Source organism: Falco rusticolus, chromosome 1 (genome assembly GCF_015220075.1).
Source record: "Falco rusticolus isolate bFalRus1 chromosome 1, bFalRus1.pri, whole genome shotgun sequence".
NCBI classification, from domain to species: Eukaryota; Metazoa; Chordata; class Aves; order Falconiformes; family Falconidae; genus Falco; species Falco rusticolus.
The window spans coordinates 90,959,316-90,979,339 of NC_051187.1; the positions used below are offsets into that span (position 1 = coordinate 90,959,316).

Below are 20,024 nucleotides of genomic sequence, written 5' to 3' on the forward strand. Positions count from 1 at the left end.
TTATTTTGTTGTTAACATTACAGAGAATTTCAATGGACCTGCTTAAAAAACAAGATATTTATCATTGGAATGCTAAGTCATTTTGTGAGTGCTCTTTTAGATTGAGTATTTTACAGATCATTTAAAAAAAAAAAAACAGGAGGACATTTAGCACTGAAATAAACATGGGTGAAATTTTAGTGCTGTGCCTCTTAAAGGGCAGGTATCTCGCAATTTAATTGTCACTTGTAAAACAGCTGACTGGATGCCAGTGAGTAGAAATGTATGAAACATGCATGCATATATGCAGGTATTTATTGTAGGTAAGATGGAGACATTGTGCATCTATATTAAATCTATGAACATATGAAGAATTTTGCAAACGACTCATTAGAAAGACATAGCAAAGGAAAATTAACATAAGAATATCCCAACTGCTTAAGAGTGACAATAAAATTATGCAACAGTTTAATAAGAGAACACAGATTACTGAAACCAGCTGGATACATAGAAGGAGCCTACACAGTGGGACACAGCTCTACAAATTTGCATTTGCAAGAGAGTAGCTTCAGTTTGCTTTGTGGAAATTGCTGGGGTACCTTATCATACACAGCCAGCAGTTCAGCATCACATACATCAACAGAGTTAAAAAATCAGCTGGCGATTTACAGTGTAGTGTGGTGACAGCTTTGAATGTACAGTGAATGAACTGGGTGGAAGCAGTTTTCATGGGGAGCAAACCAACTCTAAGACATACCTTTTCCTTACACAGTTTATCTGCTATTTAAGATACTGTTTCTAGACTCTAAGGAGATAATGATGTGGATATCAGGAATGCAGTGGTTTGCAAAACCTATGTGATCATTTGGTACAGATGGGCACAAATTCATCAAAGGTAAAAGGTGTTCGGATAACTGGACACTTGTTGAGGAAAAAAAGAAAGAGTAAATCCCCTAGGCTAATGTCACAGATACAGGTTTTACTTTTTAAATTTTGATGATTTTATAAACATGCAAATTTCTCATATTGTTAGATTGGATAAAAGATGGAGCCTTATAGAAATATTAAATGTAAAAAAGTCAGTACATTTTAAAAATACTTTAAAATAATTTGTTTAAAGAGTTTAGTATATAAACGATTCTGCTTTTTACTTCTTGAAAAATTTAGTAAGTGTGTTCCATATTCGTTCCAGCTATACCAACATCTTTTTCTATGCACAGCATAGAATCTGTCCTTCAGTTCATCTTTAACTGGAGTAACCTTTAGGTTCATATTTTCTTGATTTATTTTATTAATATGTATCTCTTCCTGCCATTTGATCACCTCATGTTATTTTCGGTTTCCTCTATTTCTGCATTCACTTCATGTGAGTGACTGAATCTCTCTTACATTACACGTACATAGATTTTAATTTTTAGTTTTATTAGACCCTTTTATTATCTAGGATTAGAGTTAGCTTCTACCATTTACTTAAGAAAGCTTTGGTGCAGTAGCAGGAATCACTGCAGAGAGCACCAGGAGCAGTAACCACTGGAACAGGTATCTGCATTTACTCACTTTTCTGAGGTGCCTTTGTGTGGCATCACTAGGGTGGAGGGGCACTCTCCTTCATTAACAAGACATTGAAATTCAGTATAAAAATTGCTCAAGCCCAGCTCAAGGCTGTGCTCAGTAGGTCACTAGTCATTTCTGGGACTCTCACTGTGCCAGCAGCAGCGTGGCCCCCTTCCTCCTCCTCTTTCACATCCCTGGCTCCTCAAGGTCAACAGGAGCCAGCACTGACTCCTGATGTGGGCTGACATTTACCCCACTTTCTGTTCTGCATGTCAGTTGGTTTGGCACTGAAGGTCAGTTTGTCTAACATATCCTGCATGAGATGAACACCTCTTTCCCACATTCATCCGTTTCCGTTCAGTAGTTCAGCACAGAGCTTTTAATCAGTGTGGATTATACAAAGACATGCATAGTGCAATATGCCATTCACTAGATACGATTATGATGACCAAATTTCAGCTGTTTGAGGCAGGTAATTCCTATCAGTCCTTTCCAAAGCACCCCAGTTCAACAATGGTTTGTGCACACTGCAATATTTTCTTTATGTTGAATAACAGGTGACATAAACCTTTGTTCACATACTGACATGGTATGACAGTAAATAGAAGTGTCATACATTGGACATCTTCCAGTCTCCACATCAGCGTACCTACTGGACATGTCATCTAGCACAAGTGCTTTCCCATTTTCATTTCCTAAGTGTCTTTCTACGCGCTGTCAAAGCCTCTTTCCTTTTCACAAATCCTTTAGTTCCACTGTATGCATCACTCTTGTAAAATAATGATTCCAAACCCTGCTATGCCATTCATTTGTTTGCAATATACCACATTTGTTTCTAAGGCAAGTAACTTCATGCTCCTTTTAAGTCCGTGTCATTCTTTCTCTTACCTTGAAAATTCATGGATGAGATTATCTCTTTGCTTCCTCTGCATGTAAATTACAAGAAGTTACAAAATTCTTCACTGGCTACAGTTTAAGCTATTGCTATGTTTCTTTTGTGCCCTTTTTTAATTTGTGTGAGTTATCTTTTCACAGTAAGCATTTTCCTGCCTTTTCCTCAGTCTATCTTTTTTTGCAAAACATGATTTGTTGGAGGTTTTCTTGCACACTCACTATATCAAACTCATTCTCTGTCTCAGCACAGCGATCTGTGACCTGTTGGGCCAATTTTGGATCAGCTGTCTTTTATTTGCAATATTGTTCTTTTAGGTGTAGTCAGTGAGTCTGTGCAGTACTTCTCACATGGGAGGTTTTATAACTATTTTTAAATTTAGCAGCCTTAGCTTTGCAGCTTTTCTGAAGTTTTGGGAGTCTTTGTCCTTTTCAGTTTGTGACTATAAGTATTTTACAGCTTCCACTGTAATTAGTCACATAATGTTATGCTACAGTAGGTTAAGTCTGGTTGTGAATGTCTGAGTAAGACATTTCATGAAAAATCACTTGTACAGACACAGCTTTGTACTGGACATTTCTATACAGAAGCCATTACACAAGAGATTAATTCTTCTCCTTTGGGCTCGCTGCAGTTTTTATCCATGTGAGTGATCCTATTGACTACAAAAGGACTTTTCATATCAGTCATGATTGTAGGACTGAACTCTTGTCTTCGTATTTTGGAGACAATTTAAGGCCTGTTCAGCAGCAGCTGCTTGTGGCATGGAGTGGAATACGTATCCTGTGCCAAGTGGTCAGGTTCACACAGCTTATTGCTCATCCCAATCTGATGAAAACCAAAAAGCTGCCCTGTTTGTCCTTTCCATTGCTCTTCCTGCAAAACAAATGTCAGAACACGTTGTGGAATAAGAACGAATGGAGCAACATTAGTTGCAATTTTTTTTCCTCTTCATTTTTAAGTAAGTGCAAAAGCTATGAGTCTGCTGCTGTTCCAGTCATTTGGTAGTTTCACTAATTGTAATAAATGTTCGGAACTTTCGCATCTAAATAACAAGGGGTTTCTTTACTCAGTATGATCACTGGAAAATCTACAGATTAGTTATAAAGTATCATTCGTAAGTATTTGCCAATTATTTTGCAATTTGAAGTATCTGATTTTTTCATCTTTCATCCGGTTCACCTGCAGGGACAGCCTTTTTCTGAGGCCATTCACTGTGTCAAGAGAAATGCTCATGAAAGTTATTGTTCCTGAGAGAAATAGAGAAATCCTGCATTTACCCAGTGATTTCTGGGACTATGTTTCTTCTGCCAGTAATGATTTAGTTATAAGCATTCTCCATGCAAGTCCATCTTTATAAAAGGACATTGTGTTTTGATTATTTAGAATCTGAAGTCACAAAGGGCATGTTGTAATTAGATTTACTTCGGTAGGTATTTTAGTAGGCAGAATCCCCAGGGGAAGGTTTCTAATAAAATCTGTATTGAATATATTCATATGTGGAAAGAACAGTCAATATTTGAGATATGAAATGTCAATAAAAGTAAGAAAGTATTAGCATTCAGTCTATGTTACAGTGCACAGCCTCGTCAGAATATTGCAGCTTTGTTTCACGAAGTTTCTATGTGCTTTTAAAAATATAATCTCTAAAGGAAAATAGAATTAGGCGGTTAAAGACAGAGCTCCCTAGTCGTGAAAAAGGGTAGCTTAATGTAAGAGAAGATATAAACTAAAATACATATATATTTTAAAAACTAACTTATGGAAATTAAAGGTAAGGTAATGGTACTGTTTTTCATTACTGTGAATGCAGATGAGAGAGCCCCTTTCTAGCATTCAGGCGTGTGGCGAGTCACTGGCATCCTAATGGTGGCAGAGGCCACTCAGCAGTCTGCTTGTTATTTTGTCTTTCTCCACTGGCTTGGATAAAAGATAGCAATATAAAAAGGGTTAAGGCAGTGAAAATATAGCAGAATGTTGTTCCATTAGCTTGATGTCCTCTTTAATAAACTTTTAACCTATGTATGGATTCCTGTGATACCTACGAGTCCTGAGTTCACTGTCAAATCCTAAATCAGTGGCAGAGGAGGAAGTTTTTATTTTCCAGTCAGTTCTTCAGGGATGGTACCATCTGCTTCCATAGTCCCAAACAAATCACCAACAGGAATTCAGAACAGAAACGCCCCTAGACAGGATAATTTTCCCTCAGGGCCTGCAGTGTTACAAAGCACATGGCATAGGATGCAATTTCATGTCTATTCTCCGGTAAGCAAGCACTGCCTGGAAGCCATCCAGGTCTCTTACATTATGTCTTTTCTCTTGCTGACCAGCCATCAACAGTAATCTGTTCCTTCTAGCCTCTCGCTCTAAAACTCATAAGGCGAGTGTTGACCTGCACTGATTGAACTGCACAGTTGGGTTGGACTTCCTTCAGCCTGTTGTCTCCTTCCCGGTCAGTGCAGATCCATTTGTATCCCCCTTCCACCACAGCTGCAAGGAATCAATGAGCAACATTTAAATCCTGAGAGCTGTCAATGTATTTACTGCATTGGAACCAGTCTTTGGGGGGGGGGGGGGGGGGGGGGGGGGAAGAAAAAAAAAACCCCACACTTAGTTTCCAGTACAAAATTCCTACTTATAAATTTAAAATATACCCCTCATGAATATTCTCTAACACTAACTGTAAGTATCCCATTTGTTTTCTATATTATCTGTGGAAAAGGCTGAGTTAATTCAAATAAATTCCATGTGTTTATTCATGGAATAAAGGGAAACAAGGGAAACACAGCAAATTATTTGCCTATGAGTTAAATTACCACTATGGGACAAAGTTTAGGAGTTTTAAATGATGCTGTAGAAAAGCAGATGTTTAACTCCCAACAGCTGCTCTGTAGATAGCCACGGTCACCTTTCTGTCTTTCTCTAGCCAGCACCTATGAGACTGACATGAATTGAAAACTTTTGCTAAGTTTCAAATATGAGTTACTTCACATCAAGTGCTGAGACGACATTAAATACTTCAGCACGTTTCCAGAGTCCCTTTCTTTTTCTGTTATATGGTTTTATTTAGTAATGAGCAGAATTTGTTGGATTTTTTTTTTAAAGGAGTTTGTGCATGACTGTCTACCATGCTCTGTATCTATCTACATGTCTATCACATCGCCTGTTTCTCATCTGGAGTCCATTTTGGGGTGAATAAAGGTAAATGTTTGTTTACAGTATCCTTTGCCTACACCTTTCATAGCTTTGCAATTCACGCAGCATTCACACAAACGCACGCAGAGTCCAAACATCTTCATTAATGTTTGTATTGTTTTATTCAACCTGTAGGTCTCCTGTAATGGCTGGAGGTCTGTTTGCCGTTAACCGGAGATGGTTTTGGGAGCTAGGAGGCTATGATCCAGGATTAGAAATATGGGGAGGAGAGCAATATGAAATCTCCTTTAAGGTAAGTCATCAAGTCACCTTATATGATACTTCCTTACTTGTTTGGTGTAAGACTCATGTAGTCATGATGCTTTCATTCATACTGACTTTTGTCCTTTAACTAAAATTAATTTACTACAATACTACTTTTTTCTTTAGGAATTCCCACTAGTTTCACAGAGAATTATGCCATAAACATGTGCTCCAGAAGCCATACAAAAATAACAGAGTACAGTTCCCTCTGAAAAATGTGGTAGCTTACCATCATCAAAGAATGACTTCGTACCTTGTTCCTTTTATTATCTTCTCCTCTTACCTTCTCTCTGACACTGCATTGACTTCATACTCAAGTGTTGAGCAAGTTATTGAGCTCAGCTCAATAAGCCAACAGAGAACTAATCCAGAAGAAAAGAAAATTGCATCATTTTCTGCCCATATCAAGAAATTTAATCACCTCTGGGAGCAGGCTTCCCTGGAGTCAGCTCAGGGAAATGGGTGGACATGGAAAGAGAAAGTCTTAGGAAGAGGGAGCCCTTTCGGTAGCAGTGAATCACTAGTGACCTCGGCTGCTATGACCTGTTATCTACAGGCCAGCTTTTCAAACTCAGATGATTTTTTTTAATTGCATTTGAATTATTGTAATGACAAAATATGTGGGGAGTTTTCAAGTGCTCAGGTTATGTACAGCCAGCCCTGGTATATCCTTCTATCTTCTATGTGGACATATGTATTCAAATCAGTTACATGGCTTTTACGTGTTGAGTTGAAAGTCTTGTTACTTTCCACATGTAAAATAGGTATTTGCATTAGTTTGGTGAGGACTAACATTTCTAATTTTGAAAACTGAGTTTATTGTGTTCCAGTATACCCAAAGACGTAAGAACTTGACCTCATAGCCTTTATGCAAATGTCTTGGTAGAATTTCATCACATAGGTGAATCGAGTCAAGTGTATTTGGATAAAGCTTGGAACTGAAATTAGAATTTACATTTAGCTTCAGGATCTTTCCAACCTACTTCCAAACTCTGGCAGTGTAAAGCTCAGTAAATAAATTTAATATGTCAGCCATGACTAATATCATACATCTTGCTGAATCTGAGTTTCAACAGCGATTAAAACAGAGCTGAGGCTGTTCTGTTGAATGAAACATACAGAATGACCTGACACTGGACTGCCAGGCTGTCTTTACAGGAGTTATCAAGAACAGCAAAATGGTTTAGTGTTAACTGTGCAACTCTCTTGTTTCTCCCAATCATTTTTATACCGCAGCAAAATAAAACAGGAAGGCAGGGGAAACCAAACAGCTAGACAGTGTACTGAGAATATATTGATTTACCTTCTGTCCGTTTAGATTGTTTCAGAAGGAAATGTAGGTAGCTGCTAGTAGCTGACACAGCGGTCTGTCACAGGTCACCCATGATTTTATTGTCCTATTTCACATATTCCTTTTGTTTGTTATCACAAAGAATATACTTGTAATGCTCTCCAGTCTTTATATAGAAACCATGGTAACAGCAGTGGAAACTGAGATACTTGATTGTCCCAGTGTGTTTTGCCCAAGTGATAGATTTTTTTCTGGAGGCAGCTGTGTCACACTGGGTCTCATTTCAGTCATATCTCCTGATTCATCTCATTGGTGTATACTGACTTTAGGGTCCCTGTCCTTTCTTATTAGCATTGAAAGAAGAAAAAAAATACTCTTTAGAAATTATTGCCAAATAGGAATGACTTTCTATTAGAAGAATTTAGCAGATGTAAGTTTTTAAAAAGAAGACTGCTGTTTGGTTTGGAGTAACAAAAAAATGGAGAAGAATCATGGAGGCAGAAAGGAGAAACAGTTAAGACTAGTTTTTTATTATATCAGAATCACCAATATCAGCTTGGAAAAGGTTTCTGCTTCAACAGTTTCTACAGTAGCTATAGATTCAGTCATCTTAGAACTTACTTAAATTGAGGACAGGTTAGCCAGGCAGTTGAATTTACCATGTTTATGCACAAACCTTGGGAAGATGGTGAACTTGCCATCTCTCTGTTATTCACTAAGTCAGTGAAAAGGCCAGATGACCAGCCTGGTTCAGTTCCCTCAGTTGCTTGAGTGGGTCTGAAACTACATCTTACCTGTTCTTAGAGTGTGCACGTCTACAATTTGTGGAAGTGTCATAGGATGGGTGCCCTGTGTTAATGCCATGTCTCGCATTAATGTTACATTGCTTGGCAAATACTTATTTGGAGTATCCTGCCTCAAGAGCTCTCTAACCACCAGATAGTTAGCTATTTAGCTATTCCTACACATTTCTTCTTTGATTCAACATAAAGTATTTTGTAAAAATACGACTGGTTTTCTTCAGGAAGTTGCAGAAAGAAGCCAATTTGAAATGCCCCATAATTGTGGAAAGTTTGTATTTAGAGGACTATTTCAGGCTGATCTTTAACCTCAGAGACAGTCACAGTGTTCGTTTCATGTTCATATATCTTTTTTTAAACTTTGAGATTCATTTGTATGAAAGCTGCAGTATAAGGGTAGATAAACAGTCTGTCTACTATAAACAGAGACCAGGCTGATGACACAACCCTCCCAGCATCAGGCTGGGGATTCTTGTGGTTAATTCAGACACAGTGATGTAGTTACAGAGGGATGCATGCCAGGGTGAGAGCGGTCAGGAGCTCCCTGAAATGAAGTAGTGTCTGGTTCATCTTGAACTGGTTGCCCTTCTGTGTGAGCTGGAGTGAGGAGTGTTTGCAGACCGTTTCTGGTCCTCACTGATGCATTTTAAACTCTATGGATCGACTAACTACTGTAACCCTTCTGCTGAACATTTCAACAGTAGGTCCAGGAACTAGAGAATCCAGGTAAGCTGTGGCACATCTTTAATTAGCACACTAATGTTTTGATGCAAAGGAAAGCTTACAGGTATGTTCAGGAAGATTTTTGTGTGTCATGTTTATATGTCTAAATTCACTGGTGACAAACATGGAATAACATTTAAGAAACAGTATATGTTTGATATTCTGTGTCCTAATCTTATTTGGAGAACAGCTCCCTAGATGTTGGAATGCAACTTCACAGAAACGTTCACACATTATACAGGGAAAAGATCACTTATCAAGTTCTTGTTAAGGAAAAACATCTTCTCAACCAGAAGCCTCTGGATTACTGTACCAGAGACATCCACAGTTATCCCCATGCCTCAGCTTACAGGAGTGTTTGCTACAAAGCAAGTGGGAAGCCATGAGTGCCCAGTGAGGGCATAGAGAGTCAGAGAAATTGGATCTTTCAGAAAAGTGTGATGGCTAGATCTGTGCTAGTCAAGATTCAGTAATACAGTTTGTCTAAAGTCCTCTGACTTAAGGAATTACTAGCTGCTTCATTGTGAACTTACTGTCAACCACTCGGCTCTTCTCACTGTAATCTTCCACTGTACTTGGCAAGCCCCAGACATGCAGTGAATTAAAATCTGGTGCTGGATCAAGGGCCATCATGCAAGCTCAAAGGAATCACTAATAATAACAAAGCCGTATTGCTTTATGAGTTCAAGATGCTACGACAGAGTTCAAGGACTGATTAAAAATTCGATTAGCAGGACAAGTGCTTGCCTGGGGAGTCAGGCAGCAGTTCCTGACAGGAAGAGGCCAGACCAGATTTAGGAAAGGTACTCGGTCTGGGGAGCTTGGAAGGGAAGTGTCAATTCTGATGTTTCTCTCGGGCTGTTTCACTAGACTTGGGGTGACAGACACCGGGCTTCAGTGCAGAGGACATTCCTAACCAAAAGTCTTTTTCTGGGGGAGAGGTTGCATTATCTTATTGTATAGAGGCAGAAGGTGGTGTGAGCAAAAATACATGTTTGGGTGTGTTTGGGGGAGAAGGGTATTCGATGGGGAGCGGGGGAGAGACTACAGAGAGTCAGTCTGCAGTGAATCTGAATTTACTGCAGCATAATTCAGTAAGTTTCTCTGAAATACAGTACGCTTTATAATGTCTCTGTGACATTTGGAATTGTGCCACAGCAGAAAGAAAACTTCCTCAAACTTCAGGCATGACTATTCCAGGTGCTGAGTTGTCAAGAACACAGAAAGACAGGTTAAAAAAAAAAAAAAGCCTCTGCTTAAAAAAATTTGCTTGACCTTTATTTCTTTGACTACAAAACCCAACATATTTCTCTCTTGTTCTTTTCTTGCTTGCAAACATCACTAGAGAGAATAGCAGCAAGCGTAGCACTGGGTGCCATGATGTTTAACTGCTGTTTTCAATTCAGGGTGTATGCATGCACATTCAATGGATGGTGAGGCAGCCGTAACCCGTGTCTCCAAATATGACCTCTCATTAAGTAGTTTGTTCGATTAATTTTTACATAAGAAATAATGTGCAGTTTTTAAATTTTTTTTGGCAGCATAACCTCGGGATCAATTTTTTAATTAAAAAGATGTATGATCTCTTCCTGACTGTACTGCTCAGGATGTGCTAGACTTGTGAAAGCTGGCAAAACACTGGAACTGACCTGATTACTAGTGTCTCTTCTCAATAACCAGGGATACTGCTGTTTAGGAAATCCTGTAATTTACATCTGTTAGAAAGGCACAGTTTATCTAGTAGTCTCCAAAATAAGAGTAACGAAAGACACTGATTTCCTGTGTTTGCTGAAGATCTTGGTGGTGGGTTGACCCTTGGCTGGATGCCAGGTGCCCGCCAAAGCTGCTTTATCGCTCCCCTCCTCAGCTGGGCAGGGGAGAGAGAATATAACAGGGCTGCAGGGGCACAGTCTGCCTCACCATAGTCTTCGTCATGGGCTGCAGGGGAATCTCTGCTGCAGAACCTGGAGCACCTCCTGGCCCTCCTTCTTCACTGACCTTGGGGTCTGTAGAGTTGTTGCTCTTTACATAGTCTCTCTCTTCTTTCCGGCTGCAGGTGTGCAGGTTTTTTCCCCCTTCTTAAATATGTTATCCCAGAAGCACTACCACTGTCACTGCTGGGCTGAGCCCTGGCCAGCAGCAGGTCCATCTTGGAACTGGCTGGGAAACTTCTAGCAGCTTTTCACAGGCCACCCCTGTAGACCCTCCCTCCCCTGCTACCAAAACCTTGCCATGCGAATGCAATACAGTCTTTTACAGTGGTCGTTCCTTAGGGATTGTAAACCCTACCTTAACAAAAATGCTAGTGGTGATACCCTGGCCTCTCTGAAGATAGTCACCTGTATCTAGAGTTGTTTTATACTTCTCCCTGCTGACACGTCTTCTAGGTTCTCTTCATCTCTGTTTCCTAACACACACCTCCAAGTTCATTAAGCCCTTTCTTTATCATCATTATCAACATCATTATTAACTCCCTCCACTGCTGGCAATCTTGGCAGGAGATAGGGAGTAAGGGTGCATTGCAACTTGTCAGTGCAGTTATAATCCATATGAAGAACTGAAAAACATGGAATATTGCCACTTTCCTCAGCATTTTAGAGGTGCCGGTGAGTATTGCTGAAATACTCACAGTCATCAGTTCCCAGTTTACATGATGTGGTTTTAATAATATCCCTGACAGGAAATCCCACTCCACCACAACTAAATGGTTTTGCTGTTTGTGAACCCATTGCAGATTTGCAGTCAGTGATCCTATTTTTCAATTTTGTTCTTGCATTTAGCTGAACGTTCTCACTACATGTAAAATTTCACAGGAAAGTATTCTTTCTCCTTTTCTACAACTGCTAAATCTGTTCTTTCGGCTTGCATTTCAGGAAGTGTGACTGAAAAATCCCATAAAGTTTTTATATTCTTATTTTCTGCAACTTTTTTAGCCCCATTGTGGTAATACATTTCACCTGCTTGTAGTCCATCCTTCTTGCACAATGCTGAGAGCACCAAGCTGCCAGCTTTGCATGACATACTTTATATTCCTCTTTTGCCAGTTTACTGTTTGTTTTTTTCTTCCATCCATTTCAGTTCTCTCACTGTTGTCTGTCTTGCTACTGACTCTCAGCAGCAGTATATTTCTCAGTTAGTTTTGAAGCCTGATCCAAAATCCATTCAGTCCCCCCTCAATCTTCCACATAATTTGCTGTATGTTTATGTTCCTGTTCACAGCAACACATCCTCTGCTGCTCAAAAATCATGAGTCTATTACTGCAGTAATTATGATTACAGTGTAGCATATGGATTGGAGTCTCTTTCTTGCACACACAGTATTTACGCTTTCCAGATAGTCCCCAGGCTGGATCACCAGTAACTGGAGAGATAAGAGGGGGGGACACGACACAGGACAGGACATGACGGATGACACAAGACTAAGCAGAATGTAATTTTAAAGACAAAAAAGTGGTGTGAAAAGAGGGTGATTCACCCAAAATCCCACAAGAGCTCTATGACAGAGCCAAAAAAATGCATCTATGATGTCTAAGCTCCAGTCAGGAGCAAAGCCACATAACCACAGCTTAATTTCTTTTAAAGCTTGTGTTAACGCCTGCCTTTTGCTTTCAACCATCCCTAAAAAGTGTTTTGCAGCATTCTCTTGGAAGAAGCTATATAAAGCTAAACTGTGATACAATATATAGTTGACACGTAAACTACTGTTCTTTTCGACTTTCCAAGCTGAAATTGCATTGGGTTGGTTTCATCTTTGGTTTTTATACCTCAGCTGCAGACCAGGTTCATTGTTTTTGAAAGAGGGAAGTATTAGGGATCTTGAGAGTTTCATTGTTTCCTACTTAGGTAAACAGAGAGGCATGTGTTGTGATACCATTTTGCCAAATGTCCCACACCACCTGAATTCCTTTCCTGGTACACTGGAGGCCTGCAATACTTAACACAGAAGTCGTTCTCCAATTTCTTGCATTTAGTGCATGTGACATAAAAATGCACATTTTAAAGGCAAAGTTGCCAGAATTCATCTTCCCAGGAAAATAGAAAAAATGCTTTTCAAATCATTCTGAACCTGAAAGATAAACAGGAACAGCTGCTAAATGTCTTTCAAGGCAGCCCAAGATTCATTTCAATTACCCCGCACGGTGCACCTCAGGTGCAGCACAGTATTTTCAAGTTTTATATCTATCAAATATAAGCCTAACACAAAGTGTTATTTTCTCCCACGTGTTATCGCCTCAACATATCTGACAGGTTTTTTTCTAATTTCTTTTCTTTCTTTCTTTTTTTTTTTAACCGATATCCTACTGCTTTAGGAGAAATACAATATATGTCTACTTCAGCTCTCATCGTCTGAGTTAAAGTCATACTGGCCTATATATATGTATCTTTATATATATTTATTTCTGCTTTCTTGTCTTTTAAATTTGTTCTGTAGCTAAACCTTTGCCTGAGTCAGAATGCTGTGCTGTCCACTCTTCAAAGGCTAAGAAATCTTGATTAATCACTGTAATATCTCCTCTAGCCTTTGAAATAACACCTTAATTTAAAAAACAAGAACAAACAGTAAATATAGGTCTGTACTTTTGTTGGTGCACTAGGTTGTTTTGAAGACAGCCAGAGAGGAGGTTCCTGCTAAAAAAGGTACAAGTGTTGTAACATACAAACAAAATATTGGTAGAAAGGTGAATAACATTTTTTTTTTTTTTAAGAAGGGCATTACACAACTTACTTTAACACTATCATTTTAATGATTTTTGATATGTTTATGAACATGTTTTCCAGTGAATTAGGTAATGGGATTAAATGGGTGAGGATTTAAAGGTTTTCTTTAAGAAACAAATTTTACAAAATGTTTTTGAGAAGAAATAATGATCATGTCTGTATGGCATTGCAAGACTGCTCTAGGCAGTAATGAACTATTTTGGTATGGAGAGAGAGCATTGGTTTGGGTCTCCATTTCCAACCTACCAGTAAATTTCCCCCTGGGAAGGACTGTGTTCACTAGGAGACCAGGTGGGATATCCTCACCGCAGACACAGCTACTGAAATACTCTTGATTCCGTTAACATACGTGCTTCCATTTGGCAGAGTGATGCCCAGGACAGCTGCCTTTATTACCCTGTGCCACTAACCCACAAAAATTTTCTCCTGAGATGCTAGTGTGTGCACTGTAAGCACCTCCCCTGAGCTCCTATGCCTTAGTTAACTCTGTGATGGGAGGTGGTAAGTAGCAGATTCCCAAGTAGCTCTCAGCTGTACCTGACTGCACAAGGGTGTCTGTGGAATTTCAGGGCAATGCCAAGCCCATGATCATGCCCCACTTTTGGTGGTTTCAAACCTTCCTTAAACATTTACACTAGTGTATTTAGGTTTGTCCTGCAATGAGGACAAACCTCATCCTCAAACATTTCATTATCATGTCTCAGCTGGATGGTACAGCTAACAGCTAAGGGACTGTAGGGGCTACTACACAAATTGCCTATAACAGGCAGCTACCTGAATCAACTTTGCAACTCAAGCCTTCACTTTAACCCCCATTTTCTCCATTCACAGTACGAACAGCACAGTCAGGTCTCAGGGACTGAATTCCAGCATGCTACCTTCAGCAAGTGCTTTAAGTCACAGTCAAGTGCTAAATTATCCCATACTGCAGTACTTAACATCTGCATGTTCAGATTACTATAATCTAGTCCCAAACTCACAGCCACACTGCCAGGACCAAGCAGATATAACCACTGTAACACAAACAGGCAAGCAGAGCGAAAGAGGCCAAACTCTTGCCCATTGTCACTATTGTTTTAAATGAATGGAATTGATCATTTTTGTTTTCTGTGATCTCAAAAAGCCAGTAGCTACAGCCAGCTGGTAGGCAGGACAAAAGAGACAGTATAAGAAATGCATGGTAAAAAAGTGTAGAGGTGCACATTGCTCTCTGCAGACTTCATGCAGAATGTCAAGTATTTGTGATCACATCATATTTTCCGATACATTTTTTTAAGCATCTGGTTACTGGTGTTTTTAATTCAGAGCACACCAAGTTTTGGATTGATTGCTTTCTATATGGAAATTGTTGCTGAAACTTTTGGTTGTCTATGTTCTGCTCTGCTTTAGCCTCAGTCGCAAACTTATTTCACACCATGTTGCTGCAGAGTGCATCAAATACAGATAAAATTCCTTTGTATGTGTAATGCATGGACCTAAATTCTCATCCAGAATTACAGAGATGTTTCATGAAGCATCTTTATGTATGTCCATATAAAAAGACATGGAAAAGACAAGTCATCTCTCCTTCTCAGCTTTGGTGTGGTTTTCTTTTAAATTGGGTGGGAAGAGGGTTGGGTTGCTGGTTTTTTTGTTTTCAATCTAAAGGCTGAAAGCTGAGACCACAAGTGTCCCTTACACGGAATAACAGCCATTCTGTTCTAAATTTGTTGGGAACAAAAAAAATTTTAGCCAGGATTAGGAAATATTTTTTATAATACCAATTTTTTCACTCTAAATTAATTTAAACTCTTGCTGCGTGGTTGGTTTAGGATACTTAAAGACTCCTGGGGTTTTGGGGGGAGTTGTTTTGGTTTCCATTTCCCTGATTTGCAAAGTCAGATTGCTTTTTTTGAAATCACAAAGTTATGAAAATTGTCAGTGTGCTATGTAAGTCATCTGGTAGGCAGGTTGGGTGGTGTTTGGTGGCTTTGCATTGCCACAGCATAGAAAATCACACCCGTAGGTTGGCATGATTCCCATAGTTCCACTGACACGGCACGTAACCTTGCTCTCACATACGCTTTGCAAAACCTAGTCATGCTAGGTGAAGAACTGTGAAGAATTCCTTACTTGCTGTCCATCAAGATACAGCTTGATTTTTAGAGCCGTGAAGTACTTGCGGCTCTCATCAGTTTTGACTGAGTTTTGGTTTCTCAGACCTGAAGCATCAAACCTGTGTAGTCCAGAGGGTTCCATCTGTTTCAGTATTAAAGTATTAATGATGAAACGTAGTGGCATGCTCCTTTTCCTCTGTCTATGTAAATTTCATGATAAGGAAATTTATTTTTGTTCCTTTTACTTTACAAAATGAAGAGCATCCTTACAAAATGAAGAATGTCTTAGTATTTGAGCTCTGTATTCACTGTTCAAAATATAAGCCAGGTGTTTGGGGGAAAAAAAAACTTCCAACTGACGGCTTGTTTTACTCACATAGCCTTCTTCTGAAATTTTGATCCTGTATGTTTTAAACAATAGACACAATCATATCTTGATTGTGTTGCAGGAGGACCATTGATAGGTGTTCTAAATTTGTTATATGTCTTCATTTTGAACATACTCTGCTTTTGCACAGTGAGATTCCAGGTAGGAGAGCCTGCCGTCTTACCCAGTCCCAGCTATTTATGTTAGCATGCTAAGAAGGCCACCACGATGACTATGGAAGGGGACAGTACAGGATAGCATGTTGTTTTCACATATGGATTACTTCAAATTCCATTTTTGCCTCATTTGTTTCCAGGAATCATTCTTTCACTTTCTTTCTGTCTCCTTTGCAGGTGTGGATGTGCGGAGGTGGCATGTTTGATGTTCCATGCTCTCGAGTTGGGCACATCTACAGGAAGTATGTCCCGTATAAAGTCCCTTCTGGAACCAGCCTAGCACGGGTGAGTAATTGGGTCTTGCTGTTTTTCCTTTTCATTCGTCATCAGTTTCTTCATGCTCTGTGAACTAGTTTCCAGTAAACCCTTAAAACGGAAAATGATCATTTCTTTATTTTTCTGAAATGAGATGTGCAATTGCTGCACTTGTGCTGCCTTCCAGAAATAAGATTGCCAAGAATAAAATGGAAGCTTAAGAATACAGGGTTGGATGTCTCAGCACAGGAGTGCATTTCATGCTGATCCAAAAAAATCTAGGAGCAACCTAAGGCTTATGGCTCTCAAATTGCAGTGTTGTCAGTCATAGTTTTTACAAGCAGGACCAATTTGAATGCATTTTCTTACCAGTCAGCAGAACAGGCAGAATCTCAGCGAATGGAGGTGTTCTGAGGTAAAAGGACTGAGTAACAACGATTTGAGCAACTGTCTAATCATTGCGTAAAACCTGGTTGTGGAATACAGCCAGCTTAGAGCCATGTAAGTGCGAAATTACAAGACCTCTAGACATTTCTCAAAGACTGCTGAACACATCCATATCCATGAGGGGCTTTTTGCTCAAGAGAAAATGTTCTATAACTTTCTGGAGATGTTCACAGGATGTCAAAAGATGGGAGACAAAGGGCACAGATGTAGCTTCCAGGCAGATACTAGTATTTGTTCATGTTTGAGTTTAATCTTTTCTCTTTTAGAGGATTTTTTTTTAATAAAATGGCATTAATATTAAAGTCTGTATGTTGCCATAGGGTAATATTCTATGAATCATAATTTTTCTTAATAATGAAAATGTGGTAGGAACAAAAGAATAAATGTCTTGCTTTAAGGGGGAGATATGTTGGTTCCAGCACCACAGGACCAGGCTTGCTGTAGTAACTGCAGCAGAGGAAAGGAGCTGCCTGTGCTGCCTGCCTGACAGCTGGCTAGGCAGAAAGGATTTGCCTTAAAAGAGCATCAGTGCAGACAGTGCAACACAAGGCACAGTAATGGGATTAGTGGTGGCCACAAAAACTGCATTGACTAAATTGTGAGATGAAAATCCGTACAACTCTGTGTAGTATCAGAGTTTCCCCATCCAGATTTTTGTACTGGCTGAACTAAACTGCTTTGTTTATAGTATCCCTTGCAAAAATCACGTACAACTTGAAACAAGAATTCCAAACCTCAGTCTCTGTTTTCCTCTATTACAGCACAAAGTATCTCATTAGAGAATATGCTGTCTCGTGCATTACCTGTAGAAGCAAAATACAATTATTTCTATTTGGGCTACTAGCATCTTGTACAGTTGAACACTTAAGTAGCTTTCATGGAAGCACTGTGAGTACCTAAAGCTATCAGGTAGCCACAGCCTGCAGCCTCCCTGTATTATTTGCTTTAGCTTGATTTCAATAGATCACTCGTAAAACATTCCGTTATAAAAATGAAGTCTCTGCCCATGCACAGGCTGACTGCCCTGTATCTTGTGCGGAGAGATCCAATGAGCTGATAGAGTGGGTCTCATGCTTCCCACTCAAATAATGGATAGTTTCTTCTGTGTTGTGGCATCCAAAACATGATGCTTAGATAAATTTCTGGCATATATTTATCACTGAAGGAAGATTTGAGTTCTCAAGTTCCCAGCTTCTTTTCAGTACAATATTCTAAACCAAAACATTGGTTACATACATTGCATCAAGGCTGCCAAGAGCACAAGATCTTCTGTGCATTTGAGTATTTGGTCCCCAACCCATCAAACTGTCTGTCAGTTTAAGCCTGAAAATACCCTCTATTCTCTCATCCAAGCCAGAAAAGGAAAAGCAAGGGCATATTCATCCTCAGCGTGTCAATCCTTTTGATACAGATCATTTGTGTTTCAAATAAACTGCCCCGGGTGGAGCTGTTAAGCAGCATAATATTAGGGGAGTATGCACAGGAGTGGCCCAGATATCCCAGCTATCTTTGCATTATCCTCCAAATATTATATTCACCAAAGATTATAGCTTACCCTTTGTAAGTATTTTATCTAAAACTTCCCTCTAGTTCAAGAGTATAATGAATAACACACTCAAGAATATCTGGAAGTATTATTCCTGCTGCCAAAAACAATGCTTTTACTACTAAATAGTTTCTGCAAAGGGTTTTGCTAAATCTTTTTCCATCTTCTGCTATGTAAAGGAAAATGCTGGAGATGCTTTTCACAAAGGATTGAGCCCTAGGAAGCTAATTTTAAAAATGATTGCAAGTGCCCCTTCATTAATCAAGGAAGAATTTCCCCTCGTGCAGATACTTGTGCGTTAAAGAATAACAGATTTTCCCATCCTATCCCACAGCAGCAGCACAAGGGATATGAAGACTGGAGACTGGAAAAGTACAGAGCTTCTAGACAAATTCAGGCATAGATCAAATCATGCCATGGGTTTCCTTTCAAGCTGTTTCAGCTTAGGTTCGCCCTTAATAAACAATGCTTACAGTGAACATTTTACTGTCCCTTGGGATTTCACCTCTCTGTGTCTTTTAGCAGCAAGTTTCAACAGACAATTTCAGCCAGCTACGTCATGCCCGACCAATCTAGATGTCTTTTTAAAGGGCTGTGACCTGGCATGGAAATCACATACACTTCTATAAATGAGAAACTTGTCAAAAACTCTGTCTCACCTCCCCATCATTCAATAACCATTAGTGTACCACGTGCAATAGTATGTATCATGGCATCCGTTTTCTATGTCCTTCTTATTATATTTCCTACCTTCTGATCTGTTACTCAAGACCTGCAAGGCCTACGGGTATTTTTTGCTGGCACATACCTCATAAATTGAAAAGCATCTGCATAGGAAACACCCCGTCAGTGAAACTGGTTGGTGGCACAGTGCAAAAGTAAAGCAAGCTGTAGACATGTGTAGTAGATTTATAAATCAGACTGTGACAACCAAATGCAGATAAAAAAGCTGAACACTTTTCTCTGGATATGTCTGAAGATGTTGCTGTGTGCCAAATGAAGTCAGTGTCCGATTTACAGGTGATTGCAGATAAAGGAAGATTAATAGGTACCCAGGTGTCAGCACTGATTCCACATTATGATGTGGAAGCACCACATAATTATTCATTCATTTCAAACCTGTCACCCTCTGCACAGGACTGCAGTGACTAATAACTACTTTTGCCTGTTTGTTTTAGGTAAGACATATATAGAAAGGGACGCCCCAAATCTTAAAGAGTCCTATGCCCTATTGCCCTGTTAAAAACTTCTGAATTGTTTTACTCAATTATTTTAGTTGCTTTGTGGTATTCTTGACTGTTGCTTCCTTTTTAACAATTCTAGCTATGTAATTTTCTTTTAGCCAGTTATCTATAAAATATTATTAGCATTTTCTTGTAGGTGTATCTCAGTTTATTATTTTATTTTGTTTGCTGTTTGGGGGAGATTTTTTTCTATTTGTGATTCTATGAAAGCCTTAAGAAATTCATCAGTAAAGCTCACTGTTCCGTAGGATATGCAGAGATGAACTAAGAATTTTAAAATATATCTACAGAAATCTTTTTTGTTTGCAGGTATTTTACACAGCATTTTAGCATTAACTACAGAATATTAGAGCGTTAGGCCTTTCTGAAGGGAGAGGCAAGCCCACTGAAGTTCAAGTCTGGATGCTAGCCCAGCAGTGTGGTGAATCCTAACCTTAAGTTGAATTCCTCCCTGCACGCCAGGACGTGGAATCCCA

General features: G+C 39.3%; 1 protein-coding gene across 1 annotated transcript in view; it reads left to right on the forward strand.

Moving 5' to 3' along the window:
• GALNTL6 (polypeptide N-acetylgalactosaminyltransferase like 6) overlaps positions 1 to 20,024 on the forward strand; it is a 478,352-nt gene that overhangs the window by 426,634 nt on the left and 31,694 nt on the right. The window contains exons 7-8 of the mRNA XM_037389745.1: positions 5,756 to 5,873; positions 16,234 to 16,341. Coding sequence (XP_037245642.1) covers positions 5,756 to 5,873; positions 16,234 to 16,341 — 226 coding nt within the window. The remainder of the gene's footprint in view (positions 1 to 5,755; positions 5,874 to 16,233; positions 16,342 to 20,024) is intronic.